At 52.9% G+C, this 13,262-nt stretch overlaps 4 protein-coding genes across 4 annotated transcripts; 3 read left to right on the forward strand and 1 right to left on the reverse strand.

The window, feature by feature from the left end:
* The first annotated feature begins 3,744 nt into the window (after nucleotides 1-3,744).
* BU25DRAFT_412941 (ras GEF) lies at nucleotides 3,745-9,554 on the forward strand. The gene is made up of 2 exons (XM_033706915.1): nucleotides 3,745-4,167; nucleotides 4,408-9,554. The coding sequence occupies exons 1-2, from the start codon at nucleotides 3,890-3,892 to the stop codon at nucleotides 9,215-9,217; spliced, it is 5,088 nt and encodes a 1,695-aa protein (XP_033559333.1). The 5' UTR covers nucleotides 3,745-3,889; the 3' UTR covers nucleotides 9,218-9,554.
* Nucleotides 9,485-10,134, forward strand: BU25DRAFT_412942 (uncharacterized protein). Its single transcript, XM_033706916.1, has one exon. The coding sequence runs from the start codon at nucleotides 9,615-9,617 to the stop codon at nucleotides 9,834-9,836; it is 222 nt and encodes a 73-aa protein (XP_033559334.1). The 5' UTR covers nucleotides 9,485-9,614; the 3' UTR covers nucleotides 9,837-10,134.
* Nucleotides 10,135-10,234: 100 nt separating this feature from the next.
* Nucleotides 10,235-12,582, reverse strand: BU25DRAFT_412944 (cytochrome P450 monooxygenase-like protein). Its single transcript, XM_033706917.1, has 2 exons — nucleotides 12,052-12,582; nucleotides 10,235-12,003 (listed from the first exon to the last, which is right to left on the reverse strand). Exons 1-2 carry the CDS (start codon nucleotides 12,276-12,278, stop codon nucleotides 10,329-10,331), a joined length of 1,902 nt encoding a protein of 633 aa, XP_033559335.1. The 5' UTR covers nucleotides 12,279-12,582; the 3' UTR covers nucleotides 10,235-10,328.
* Nucleotides 12,583-12,612: 30 nt separating this feature from the next.
* Nucleotides 12,613-13,179, forward strand: BU25DRAFT_123436 (uncharacterized protein). Its single transcript, XM_033700454.1, has one exon. It carries the CDS (start codon nucleotides 12,748-12,750, stop codon nucleotides 13,084-13,086), a length of 339 nt encoding a protein of 112 aa, XP_033559336.1. The 5' UTR covers nucleotides 12,613-12,747; the 3' UTR covers nucleotides 13,087-13,179.
* Nucleotides 13,180-13,262: the final 83 nt, after the last annotated feature.

Below are 13,262 nucleotides of genomic sequence, written 5' to 3' on the forward strand. Positions count from 1 at the left end.
AAACCTATACAATTGTCCCAAAGAGGCAAGCGCAAGGCCTCAGAGGTTGCAGCACCCAGGAAGAAGCAGAATCGTGGTAGTGCAGCTGCCCGTAGTCGTGCTGCTGCCGCGCCTCGCTCCCCATCCCCTCCGGCAAAATACAACAGCCGCGGCCGCCCAATCAGAGTGCCACAAAAGTTTGAGTGAGGAACTTGTTCATATAGGTCTATAGACTACTCCACCAGAAAATCTCATGATAATAACCATTGTGTGTGGCTCTACAGCCTCATTTTTGGTGGACCTATTTTGGTGGTTCGGCGCATTACGCGAATCCGCGCATTACGCGCACGGACACGGTAGTCTGCTTCTACCACATTGCAGGCAATCACGACAGAAAGTTGCTGTCGGGAACATTCATACAGAGCAAAACAGGTATGCGTATGATAACCCGGGATATTCATATACTGGAACCAGAGATCCAAAGCACAATGGCTGGCATTTGGATCACAGTGCGCTTCAAGGGTCGATTCCATGTCAATCTGGAGATGGAGACAACTCAGCGCCAAATGTAAGGTCGCTTGCCTGCTTCAGCTGAAAGCCCTCGACCTATCATCTCCAACAGTTGATCTGACGCTTGGTGACCCTTCTGCGAGAGTCGTTTAATTTGGTTTAGTGTTAAATCCACTTTGAAGACTGCCAACGGGTAAGTCAGAACATATGTGATGCCCGCAAGCGCAGAGCTGATCTGGGACCACCAGCATTATCCAGCTTCATCGTGCCATTGCACCTGGGAAAACAGCATTGAAAGCGCATTCCACCGTGATATGAACCATACGCATAATATCAGCGATACGGCGGATTCAAGCGCAGCAAAACACCCGTTCACTTACCCTCCGCTTGCGTCAGACATTGCAGCCTTCCGTCTGATCAAAATCCCGCCAGAGCACCATCAGGGCCGCATACAAGTCCAACTATGGAGCGATGGCATGGAAGGTTTGACTCCATACCATTGCCTGTCGTATCGTGGGGGCGAGGTCGTGAAGACGCACTAGATCGAGATCAACGGTCATCCATTTCTGTTGGAAAGAACCTCCATGACTTCCTTGAGATTGCAACACAGTCGTATGCATCACAGCTGCTCTGGGTCGATGCCATCTGTGCAAATCAGCTAAAAGGGAAGATAAGGCCAGACAGGTCAGCCGCATGAGCAAAATCTACTCGGAAGCTGATGGTGTGCTCGTCTGGCTCGACGGCGACAATCTGCATAAAGTCTTCAGATGGGTCCGCGATGGTGACTATACAACTTTGGAGAAGACATGGAGCGATTCGAAGGGAGTCAAGCCCTCTTAAATCATTCGTATTGGACGTGGACGTGGATTACGCAGGAGATACTGTTGGCGAGACCTGTGACCTTGCTTCACAAGACGGATACAATGGACCTGGGCTTTTTCGGAAACGCGCACCTGAAGGCGACCGGTCGGCCTGAGGTTGGGCCTAAACTGAAGTAAGTAGAACCTCTAGCAAACCGTTATCCTGGAGGCAACTAATCACCTTATTCATTCGCCTTAGAATGGTTGCAAAAGTCAGCGGTTAAGGCCAATTCCTCTACGACTGGTGGCGAGCAACAGGAGCTTGAGTCGAGCAAGTACGATTTGTGGGATCTCCTAACCTGGCGAGGAGATTCGCAGTGTCTGCACGCTGCTGATCACATCCACGGGCTCTGCGAACTTGCAAGAGAGTGTCTTGATTTCCCAGCCTCGTACAACGAAAGTCTATCCGATTTATTCTGGCGCACTGGAGAGTATTTCGAGGCTTGGGGAAACGCTGCCTTCATGGCTATACTGAGAGGATGCCTAGGACTTTTGCAGTTGACACTGATGGCTCCTCCGAATAGACTTGAAAATATTCGCATACAGCTTCGTTCAGTTCACGTTGGGAGACAACGTCCTTGGTACTCGTACAAACGGCTTGCTGCTCGAACCGGCCTTGCGTGTCCTGCCCACAGTGCGACGTTGACTTTGATTCACAATCATGCGATGAGATCCTTCTGTGCGCAGACTAGTACAAGAATGGCTCCTCACTGAAGGGAAGCACATTCGCCCACGTGCTACTTGTGCCAGATCCAGAGGAGTCGGACGAGTAGTCAGCTTTTCTGTTCCCGAGCAATGTGCACCCTGTGCTTAACATGAACATTGTGGTCTTAGCCTCTTCAACGCTTTCCCATCAGTCGACTGAAAGGGTGCCAACAGCTATACTTCGCTGGTCAGATGTGAAGGCGGTGTTGGGATCAGAGTATCAGAAGAATCCGGACTGGATGAATTGGCAGATACGGCTCCCGGCGACGTATGTACTGACGTTTCTCGAGGCTTGGGACGAAGCATTTCCACTACACTCGCGCCATAGCATGGACGACTTCTATCCCATGAGTGAATCGACGCGGAAGACAATGCTTAGTAAAAAGTGAATCACGATGAAGCGAAACTAGGGTTGTTGTAGTAGATAGAAAGCTGCAATATGACTTGAAAGCCTTCTCTACTCAACTGACCGTCAACAGTGATCGCTGAACTTCAAGGGATTCTCGTCGTTGCCTGTGCCTGTGAGGAACGTCCAGTAACCAAGCATTGTAGTCGACACGAAATGTTCCAGAGCGCATCGGTCCTTTTCCTGAATGTCGACTTAGACAATTGATGGCGAGTTGGGCATCAAGATGCGGATCTCGGCCAACAGGAACTTTGGCACAGACGCGTACCATGGCCCGTATGTTGTGCAGTAGTTTGCGTTTGATTGCAAGTCTACCGAAGTCATATCAGTAGTGGCAGTCGCTACATTTGCAGGCGCGCACAGAAGAGGGTGTTGTGCTCGAGTCGAGTCGAGTCGATGTCGACCCACAGAACACCAAACCGATCGGTGTGGTGTTCGAACGCCGCACTCTTGCTGTGCCGCCTCACAACCACCTCGAATCAATAAGTCGCCATGCCTGCCTTTCGTTCGGAATTCTCCTTTAGGCAGCTGCAATGTGACAAGGTCTCTTGCGGCGAAGCAGCTGCAACGGGGCGGCCAATTGGTGGACAAAGATCGACGTGAACTGTGACAGATCGCGGCTGATGAGCCTCATCTCATCTCAAATTGGCAATCTTTCTCGCACAATAGAAGTGTGTAACTTGACCGTTTACTGTTCACTGTCAACGTTTGTCGCGACATGAGGCTGATGCTTGTGAGTAGCCGAACTTGAAGTTGACGTAACGATGTATTTCTGGCCAGCTGTTGAAAGGGGTGTCCTGTTCAGCTCGCGTGAGTTGTGGCCAACGGGCGGTCTGCGGAAGTTCGTTTCTCGCTCCGAAGAGACGGCGCGAAAGTCAAAAACAGACCGTCCATCCTTGACACTGCACCTAATGCTTAGTTGTGTTCGGTGAATGGCTTCCAAGAATGAAGGCCGTCTGCCGTTACGAGTGGAAATGCGGGTGGCTGGTCGCGGACGGGAGCCTGTGATTGCCAACAATGGCCTGGGAGATGAGATGACAGCAGCTCATTTGCGACAATGCTGGCCACTGGGTGACCCTGTCGTGAACAGCTTGATGAACGCACATGTTCAAGGAACATGCAGCCACTGCGGGCGTAGGCTGCCGAGGGAAGCAAAGTTGGTGGTACTTTGGGTTCGCGCCGCATGGACCCCAGCCCAAGTGTGACCGGCTTGCCGCTGACTGGTGAAGTGCATCTGATGGCGCTCTCTGGGCGATGGGTGACAGGTCTGCGAGTTCAACCATCGCTCTCCCCTCTTGCCGCTTCGTACTCATCATTAAGGATGTTGCAATGTGCGCACGTCGCCTGGTGATGCTCCGCCCACGTTTCGCTTCCCGCTGACGGAGATCTTGCCGCGGTATTGCTGCGCGCTGAAGCAGGGCATGGAAGGATGGCGGTACTGCAACCAAATGCCTACCCAGGCTCCCCTGCAGCTGGAGCCGGGCAGCGCGATCTGCTCGCCGGAGCGCAAAACACAGACACGGCACCACGACGCGCTGATGACCAGCGCTGCCTGCGACGAGTGAATGACTCGAAAGAGCAGCTGAAGAGGAGGACGCGGGCACGCGGTACGAGCAACGGCACAATCGACACCTCGACGAGCAACTCGACTTCGGCCGGGCGTTCATACACTGTCGCGAACGTGCATAACGGCGTAATTTACCTCAGGTGAGTGTTGCAAGAACAGCATTATTCTGCGCAGGCAAATTCAGTGGTGTTTTTGTTGGTGTTTCGAAACTCGATAGAGGGTGAGAGCAGACGTCAACACCACAAGGAAAGTGGAAGGAACCACCCTCGAGGAAGGAACGCCGTAGTCAACCCCTTCAAGGCACAACACACAAACATTGCCATGTTGCTTGCGAACACAACTCTATTGCTACCAACTTCCAGTAGCTGACCCACTGCCAGACCTGTAGTGCGCGCTGGGAATCAGCGCAATCGTCCTCAGCCAGACCCGTTCGTCTTTCCACCTTCGACGCCCCCAGATAGCGCAACACTCGGCTCGGACCTGCGTCCAACAAGCAATGAATGGGAGCAAAGCCTCTACGGCTCGAGGACACCGCGCTCCGAACCCACCCCGCCGCTGCCGCTCAACCTGATCACAGAATATGAGGCTAGACAGCAGGCGCACGCAGAACAACCCTCCACCTCACGACCTATCGCCCACGCCCGCTCGCACTCTTTCTCAACTGTCGACGATCACACTGTCACCCCAGCGACCACCGAGCCTGGAACATTCAAAGTGGTCATCGAAAGACCTCCATTTGGTGGGCGACCCAAGACGGCTGATACATCTTCGTTGCTCCTGCTGCAGGTCCCAATTCCTCATTACCGTCTTGGGACGCCACGCTTCAGTACGAGAGGCACTGCGGATTTACGCAGCTCGACCTACACCCGCACATCAGGCACCGAAGAGTTCAGAAACTCACTTTTGACCCCACAGCGTGTGGGTTCACACTCGTTTCTGTCGTCACGCCCACAGTCAGACGCATTCTCGCCTGTTCCTGCCAGATACCGTGCGACTATGGACCGACCGCCTCTCCCTGCGTCGGCACCGTCTTCCTCTCGTGTCTCACACTCTCCCATTGAACCGCGGCTGTACGATGCCCTGACCATCAACCCTGATGATAGGGCTGTGGTGAGGTTCTCCCCTTCTGGCGAGATCCTTGCAGCTACCCCTTCACGACTCGTTGCGCACATCACTTCCCCGAGTTTCCTGGACTACGAACTGCTGTCGGACTTCTTTCTCACGTTCCGTGCCTTCCTGAGCACTAGAGATCTGGTCGCTTATCTCATTGCACGATTGAGATGGGCGGTTGACAGACAGGATGATTTTGGTCGCATTGTACGAGTGCGAACGTTCGTGGCCCTTCGTCACTGGATCTTGAACTACTTTGTGGACGACTTTGTGACATCCCATAACCTGCGAACGTACTTCTGCAACTTGGTCAATGGTCTCTACCGAGACCTGAAGGCTCGCGCGGATGGAGGTGCCGGCGATGTGAAGATTGTGGGCGAGCTGAAGAAGTGCTGGCGGAGGACTTGTGTCTTGTATTGGGAGACCGAAGATGGCCTGGGCAAAGACTTCGCAGATGAAGAGCTGCTTCCTGGCGGGTTTGTCGAGTTACCGGCGACATATGAAGAGCCAGAGCTACCCGCGGCGACACCAGCCACCCCACGGCAAGTAGACCGCGATACAAAAGAGACCATGGGATCAAATCCGAGCGACCAATTCGCCAGCCGCCATATGGAATGGGCACAGAAGGCTCGTCACACGCCTCAGAATTCCTTGAGTTTGCCGTACGTACCCTCAAATGAAGGCGGGACTGTTCAGGTACCACTGTCGCCGGAGAGTGAAGGGAGCATGCACATCCTGTCTTGTTCCCTTCCACGACGTGGCTTCATGAAAAGTGAGCAAGCCATGAACCTACCTCTTTATCCCCATCCAGTACCACACCCTCCCGCGGCGCCCGCCCGTTTAGCGGCAAGCCCACAACAGCCAGCGTCGAACAAGAAGAACACCCGTCTGTCACACATTCACAATCGTACCGGCAGCTTCTCCGACGCTCTGAGAGATAGCAGAGCTCCTCTATCAATCCCAAAGAACGCCTCGGTAGATGTGACCATCTCTGCGGTAACAAGCATGCCTGGTAGTCTTGTGCGCGGTGGTCTCTTCCAGCCGAGCTCGCCTTACATTGAGCTCAAGAGCACCAGTCTGCGCCATACCCGAACACGCAGTGAAACAGACGGTGATGATATGTATGCAGATGATGTGCAGCTCCGTCCGGGCCATGCGAACAGTCCAGGGATGAAAAAAATAATCGGAAGCGTACGTCGCGCCCTAAGTATCAAACAATCACCTCACGGAAGCCCGCATTTAGGAGCACACGTTCACCAACGAATGGCACCTTCCATACGCTCCTCAAACCCAGGCACAATGACCACAATGTCAGGAGGAGTTCGCAAACAACGCACAATTCGAACAAAGCCAGAAATACGAATCGATGCTTTAGCCTCCAGGGTCACCGAGAGCTTCAAGGAAGCCGTCGAAGAGCAGTTGAGAAACGAAGACCAGCGACGAGAGAGCAGTGTCGAGCCTCCTGATCTGGGCGGATTTGAATTCGAGTTCGAGAACCGTAACACTTCCTCCACCGGCGACGATGCACAGGCTCCTAGGAATCCAGACCCTCGAGTGTACAGCAATATCACCACAGGCAGCAAGTCGATCCTCATCATCGACGACACTGGGCCACCTCCATTGCCTATGATGTCAGGAGCTTTGCCACCTGCTGCGTTAGAGAAGCCGAGACTTTCAAGCACGCCGCCAAAAGCCCTTCAACGCAATCCATCAATTGCTCAACGACTTGCTGAAGGCGACATGGTCGTTGTGCGCCATTCTGATCTATACAAGGATCCTACTCCTAAAGTCTCAATCGAGGAACGACGTTTGTCTCGTCCTTTAACGCAACAGTCTCGAGCCCCGCAAAGGCGGTCTATGTCAGAGGGCAGGGAGCAGCTGCATTCGTTCCAGCGGCGAGGCTCAACGAGGAAGTCCATGGCTCGAACTTCATTACGGCGACATGCATCATACAACAGTGTTTTGAGTCGTCGCCGTCAAGGTCCCGAGAGCGTGGCTACGTTCATGACAATGTCGTCTGATAACGACCCTTTTTTCCTAGAGCGTCAAGCACCTCAACCTAGCGGCCCTGGCCGCATGCTTCGTCGAAAACCGGGAGGGGATCTGCGTGCTGCTGGTAACATCCAAGATCTTGATACGAACCCACGTCCACACTCCACTGGATCAGTCTCCAACCGCACTCACTCGATTGCAAACTCGGTCATTCTGCGATCGGACCGCTACGTCGTCCCAGAGCCGGATGCAAGTCAACCGACCGAAGCAGTTGATGAAACAGTCATTGAGAAAAAGACCATATCCTTGGTTGACACACATTCCTCGCAGCCCAATTTGAGGCCTTCCTTTGAAGCTGAAGTCGCGAAGCTTGCAGCATTGCCAGATGATACAGACGACGAAGGCGGAGTCGAGGCAGCGCTGATGAAGCTTGAAGGTCGATATGAGAAGAAGTCTCCACGAGAGTCCTCCGTACGAGCCTCTGTTGTCCAGCCAGAAGTCTACCAACCTACTGGAGCACCTGGTGAACTTGTCATCCCACCATATGTGCCAAAGCATTCTGAGGAGCACGGCGGAACCGATGATAGCCTTCATCGACCGCTCGCCACTCCCGGTGCAGAAGGTCAGGAAATGTTTCATCTGTCTGGAGAGAACTTCAATCGCCGCGTGCCCCCTGTTGTTAGCACAGCTGCAGAATCAGAGGACTCTTACTCCTCAGTACCGCTCCTTGACCGCGGTCTCAGCGACGTCATGGCCGGTGGGTGTACGCAGACTTTCGATACTATGAGATCGTCGGCCAAGCCTTCACCTCTGCAGCTGACTGAGAATACAACAGCCCAAACAACAGCGCCTGCGACCAAACCCTCCTCTCCGGACTCGTCACTCGAGTATGTGGTCGAGACGGACAGTATGAAGAGGATTCCGAATGGCGGTACTCTTCCATCCTCTTCGATCATACGTCAATCATTTCTTCTCAACGAAGATGAGGATCTGAGCGACTTAGCTTCTACGACAACCGGCGCCAGGTCGGACGAGATGTCACACGGTGTACGCAGCTTCTTTGAGGATGAGCCGGCAGTGATGGACCACACGTCAGACAATCTTCCTACACACCCAATGCGTCACCCTCCTACGCCGCCTTCCACGGCAGACCACCTGAAGGAAGCTGCCCCATTAACGACCTGGGATCGAGATTTACCTACGCCAGGCTTGACACCTACTGCATCTCGACCTGATCAGTTCAACCAAAATACCTCTGATCAACACATCAAGTTACAAGAGTCGCCGCACCTCGGACAGCCAATTAAGACTGCTCACCTACCATTCGTCATGGCTTACGATGCAGAGCTACTCGCGCAGCAATTCACAGTCGTGGAAAAAGACGCCCTGGACGAGATCGACTGGAAGGAGCTTATTGAACTTCGCTGGAAGCAGTCGTCACCTCAAATTCGCGACTGGGTACATTATCTTCGTACACAAGAGGCGCGCGGTGTCGATGTCGTGATCGCTCGTTTCAACCTAGTAGTAAAGTGGGTTGTATCTGAGTGCGTTCTCACCGAGAACATCGAAGAGCGAGCTCGCTGCATCGTCAAGTACATCCACATTGCATCGCACGCACGTAGGCTCAGGAACTACGCCACTATGTACCAAATTGCCATCGCGCTAATATCCAACGATATCTCTCGACTTCACAAGACTTGGGCCCTCGTGCCCCTGGCTGAGAAGCAGACAATGAGGGAGCTCGAAGCGCTTGTCCAGCCACTGCGGAACTTCCACAACCTCCGCCTAGAGATGGAGACAGCCACTGTAGAGGATGGCTGCATCCCATTCATCGGCATCTACACGCGCGATCTGATCTACAATGCACAAAAGCCAGCCTTCATCGACGCACCGCCTGTGGACGGCGAACGACTTGTGAACTTCGAGCGACACCACACAGCAGCCACAATTGTCAAGAACCTCCTGCGTCTTCTCGAAGCCAGCTCCAAATACAACTTCAGAGTCGATCCCGACCTGATCAGCAGATGTCTCTGGCTCGCTGCGCTCAGCGATGACGAACTCGCCAAGCGCAGCCGCCAATGTGAATAACTTTCATAGCACATATACCTTTCCTACTGTCTCACCATTTCCTTGTCAATACCCACTCGGATCCTTCTGGCGTCCGATACGAGTTACGACCCGCATCTGCAGCACATTTTCTGCGCATATACACCTGATATTATCCCTACTTTCTTTTAAACTATTAGATCTAAGAGCTCACGCTTGCAGATAATCAACTGCTCAGCAGTATTTTCCTATGTACGATGGAGGGTAATGTGCACACGTTGTGCACGTGTACAGCCTAGGAAGCATGGAGGTTTGACGAAGACGCGTCTGTAGCGTTTCATTGTTGCTGTACATACAAGACGAGCGTATTGAGATGGCCCTAATAACATAATCCATCTCCATTCATAGACGCACTCGCGCACGCTGCAGCTCCCCATACATGTCACACCACCACTCGCCCGCAACTACTCACCCACAAAGTAATTCTCACGATTCGCTCCATCACGCACAGTGTTCCGCACCCCTTGCCCTCGCCATCCCCACGATTCACGCTCCCCTCCATCTCTTTCACACACGAACCACAATATCGTTTCCCACTTTCCCCATCCAGCTCCATCCGTATCTCGAATCCGACCCTTACAATGCCATTGTTCGCCCTTGATGAAAACCCTTCGCAACACCTACCCTTGCACTTCGGCGAGGTGACAGCACTGACAGGCACTTACCATGCATGTCTGCGGCGCAGTTGCGAAGAGAGGTTGTAGGACCCACAGCCACGTTGCCGCGTGATCGCATCCGGTTCCCCTATGCGAGATTCCCTGAGATCGTATAACGTGTACCCGAATACGGCGGGAGAATGCCGGTAGAAGAACGGAAGGATTCGAGGATTGAGGATGGAAATTAAAACGGTTGTGCGGCGTGCTCCGCGGAGAGAGGATGGTGTGGCGTGACTGGCGTAAGCAGGATGGTGGTAATGAGGGAGCATGCACGAAGGAACGATCATAGGTGCGGAGATCATGGAGTGGTAGTTAAATATGTCAGTTGTATATGTGTATGTACCTATGTGTGAGTTTTATGCTATATGCCAATATACGTACAATATTCTACCAACTCATGATGATACCCAATGCACATCCCACTCAACCTCATCTCTTCAAACCCCAAACCTCCCCTCCCCCCTTCTAACCAACCTGATAGGCACACTCGTCCCCCTCAACTGCAACGTAATAATACTCGCAACCTTTGTCCTCAGCACTTCATCCGCCCTCTGCACCGCCTTCGCATAAAGCTCTTCCCTCCTCTGCCTATCCATACTCGCCACCTCCTCATCAGACCCCCACTCCTCCACCGCAAGCTCAACGCTGTACTGGCTGAATATCACAGCCAAGACGGCGAGAATCTCGACTTGTGCGAAGCGCCGCCCGATGCACGACCGGAAGCCATCGCTGAAGGGGATGTACGAGCCTTTGACCGGCTTGAAGAGTGAGGCGGAGGTGTCTTCGCCCGAGGGGCCGCGCAGATCTTCGTCGTCGTAGTTGATGTCTACGAAACTGTCTTCAAGCTCTGAGTTGGATAGCCAGCGCTCGGGGCGGAAAGTATCGACGTCCTGCGCACCGGTAGTACTCGTACTTGCAGTATTTGAGGGCGCGGGCCAGTACTTTGGGTTCCGGTGAATTGCGGAATTCAGGAAGATGTGTGTGTCTCCTGGTATCGTGTATGTTTTATCGCCCATGGTAAAGTTCTGTGGCCGTCCGGGTGCAGTTGATTTAGGGATGTTGACAATGGGTTGTAGCAGGCGCAACGTCTCGTTCATGACTGCGGCGGCCATGCCGCCGAATAATTTTGGGAAGTACTCTTCATACGTCCACTGCTCGATTGGCTTGCCTTGGAATACTCTGTCGATATCCTGCTGCAGCCGTTTTTGCGAGTCGCGGTGCATGGCGAGAAAGATGAGGGAGAAGTGCAGCGTATTTGCGGTAGTTTCGTGGCCCGCGAGCATCAGGACGAAGGCGTTTCCTAGGAGGTCGCTCTTTTGGATGTTTGTCTTTCCTTCTGTGATCCCGCTTCCGCGGATCATGGCATCGAAGAGATCCATGCCGGCGTTGTTGGTGTCGCCGTATGCTACTTGCTGCTTCTTCACCTCGTAGAGCTCATCCATGTACTGTCCCCATTCGGTGACGGCGGCGCCGACTGTGCGGTGAACCTTGAGGGGAGAGAGGGACAGATACTTAGGAGGTATGATTTGAGTCCACATGATGTTGTGAAGCAGTTCACTGATGGCTTCACGGTAGGTCATTTTGTGGTCTGCTGATTTCTCAGAGCCAACTAAAATTGACTTCGGCTCGTCGTTCTCGAGAGACGATGCTCGACTCTTCTCCTCATGCAGCCACTTGACACGAACATCGAAGCCTGCTGAGCTGATCACAAAGAGTGCGAAACTCATTGTTGCTACAGCTGGGTCCTGTACGGTCTCGTTTCCTTGCCCGTCTGGTCCGGTCCAAAGGCCAAGGAGTGACCTTGCATGGTGAAGAGACTCTTTGAACACCAGCTCGTTATTCTTCTCCCCAAAGCTGGGTGCAGTAAGCTTTCGATGCATACGCCAGTCTGATCCCTCGGTCGAGACGAGGTTCTTGCCATAAATGTCAAGAGCTCCGTATATCTCAAGTGGCTTAGGAAAGTCATTGCGTCTAGTGGTGATCTGCGTTACAGCTTCTGCATCAGCAACGAACGCTGTCAAGCGAGTTGCTGAAGCAATGATGAAGACATCTCCGCCGATCTTCTCGAACGGTGCATGGCCTTTTCGATATCCCCATTCTGGATCCAGAAGGCTGACATAGGTCAACATCAATCGCGAAGTACTAGCACACACAACCTACTCAAACCAAATGCCTCGCCACGAAGCGGGCAATATTACTTCCAGGACTGGGATCCAAATGTAGAAGGTTGCGAGCCAGAAAATACTGAAGACATTCCATGGTATCACAACGACCGGCAATCCTGAGCTCTTCGCAAGCACTATATTGCTCTGCCAGTTTCGATACAGAGCAAAGCCTTTGTACAGCGCAGTCGCTGCGAGAGCGCCGAAGACCAGGGTGAAGAGCATGACGTGTAACCAATATGTGGAGCGTCTGATAGAACGGAAACTAAACAGAATGACTGAAGGATATGCGACGCATTGGGATGGAAAATGAAGATGTCGTCTTGTGCGCGGTTGAGTGCTGTCCGTTGACAAGATGGCGAATGTTGTGACGTCTAGACGCCAACCTCGGCGGTCGACCCTGCCTCATTAGCGTTTCATTAGGTGTCACCTTGCTCAGAAGCATCTTGAGGGGTTTTCAGACGTTTCTGGAGAATGTAAAAGTAGCTCGACACTCCAGTGTATATGTTTCTATAGTTGGACGTTCTTTGTGATCAAGATAATGAGGTTGTGGCCAGCATCCTTTGCCGCACGTAAGCCGTGATCCAACAAGCGGATTAGGCTTAGTGCCGTTGGCGGCTTTCTGCCCACGGGATCTTCCTCGTTGTATCCACAACCTCACATCACACAGACGGTGAGCACCTACTTCGAAGCGATGGCTACACCGATACACAGATCTGCGGTCCCCGGTTGTTGCTGTGTCACATGCCACCTAGTGTCGGAAGCGGCACCTCATACTTGCACCAGTTCACCGCTGCATCGCTCAACACTCCGCAAATATGCACGCAATTGTTCGAAAACCTTACATGGTGAAGTGCAGGTAGCTACTTGCGGCATCAGTGCTTCGCCAAGCCTCCTTCAGCGTCGCTTGCAGCCTCATCTGCATCTCGCAAGTTATGGAAGTGACAGGGCGAATGTTGACGATCCTCGAGCTCACGAAATTTGCAACATAGCTTTGCTACGGACAACAGGAATCACAACGTCGAATCGCTGAGACTGCCTTGCTTGCCACCACAACTGCGTTTGTCATGGAAAGCAAGTTTGGCTCGATTGATATTCGCCTCTCGCAATGAGTCGCATTGCTTTGTCGCAGAGTGAAGCTTGCACGGCTTGCACACCGACTTGAGGGCAACGATTGCCATGCTAATCTGGACTCGTACAGTATCAAGA

The sequence above is a fragment of the Macroventuria anomochaeta genome (genome assembly GCF_010093625.1).
Source record: "Macroventuria anomochaeta strain CBS 525.71 unplaced genomic scaffold BU25scaffold_27, whole genome shotgun sequence".
In the NCBI taxonomy this organism is placed as follows: Eukaryota; Fungi; Ascomycota; class Dothideomycetes; order Pleosporales; family Didymellaceae; genus Macroventuria; species Macroventuria anomochaeta.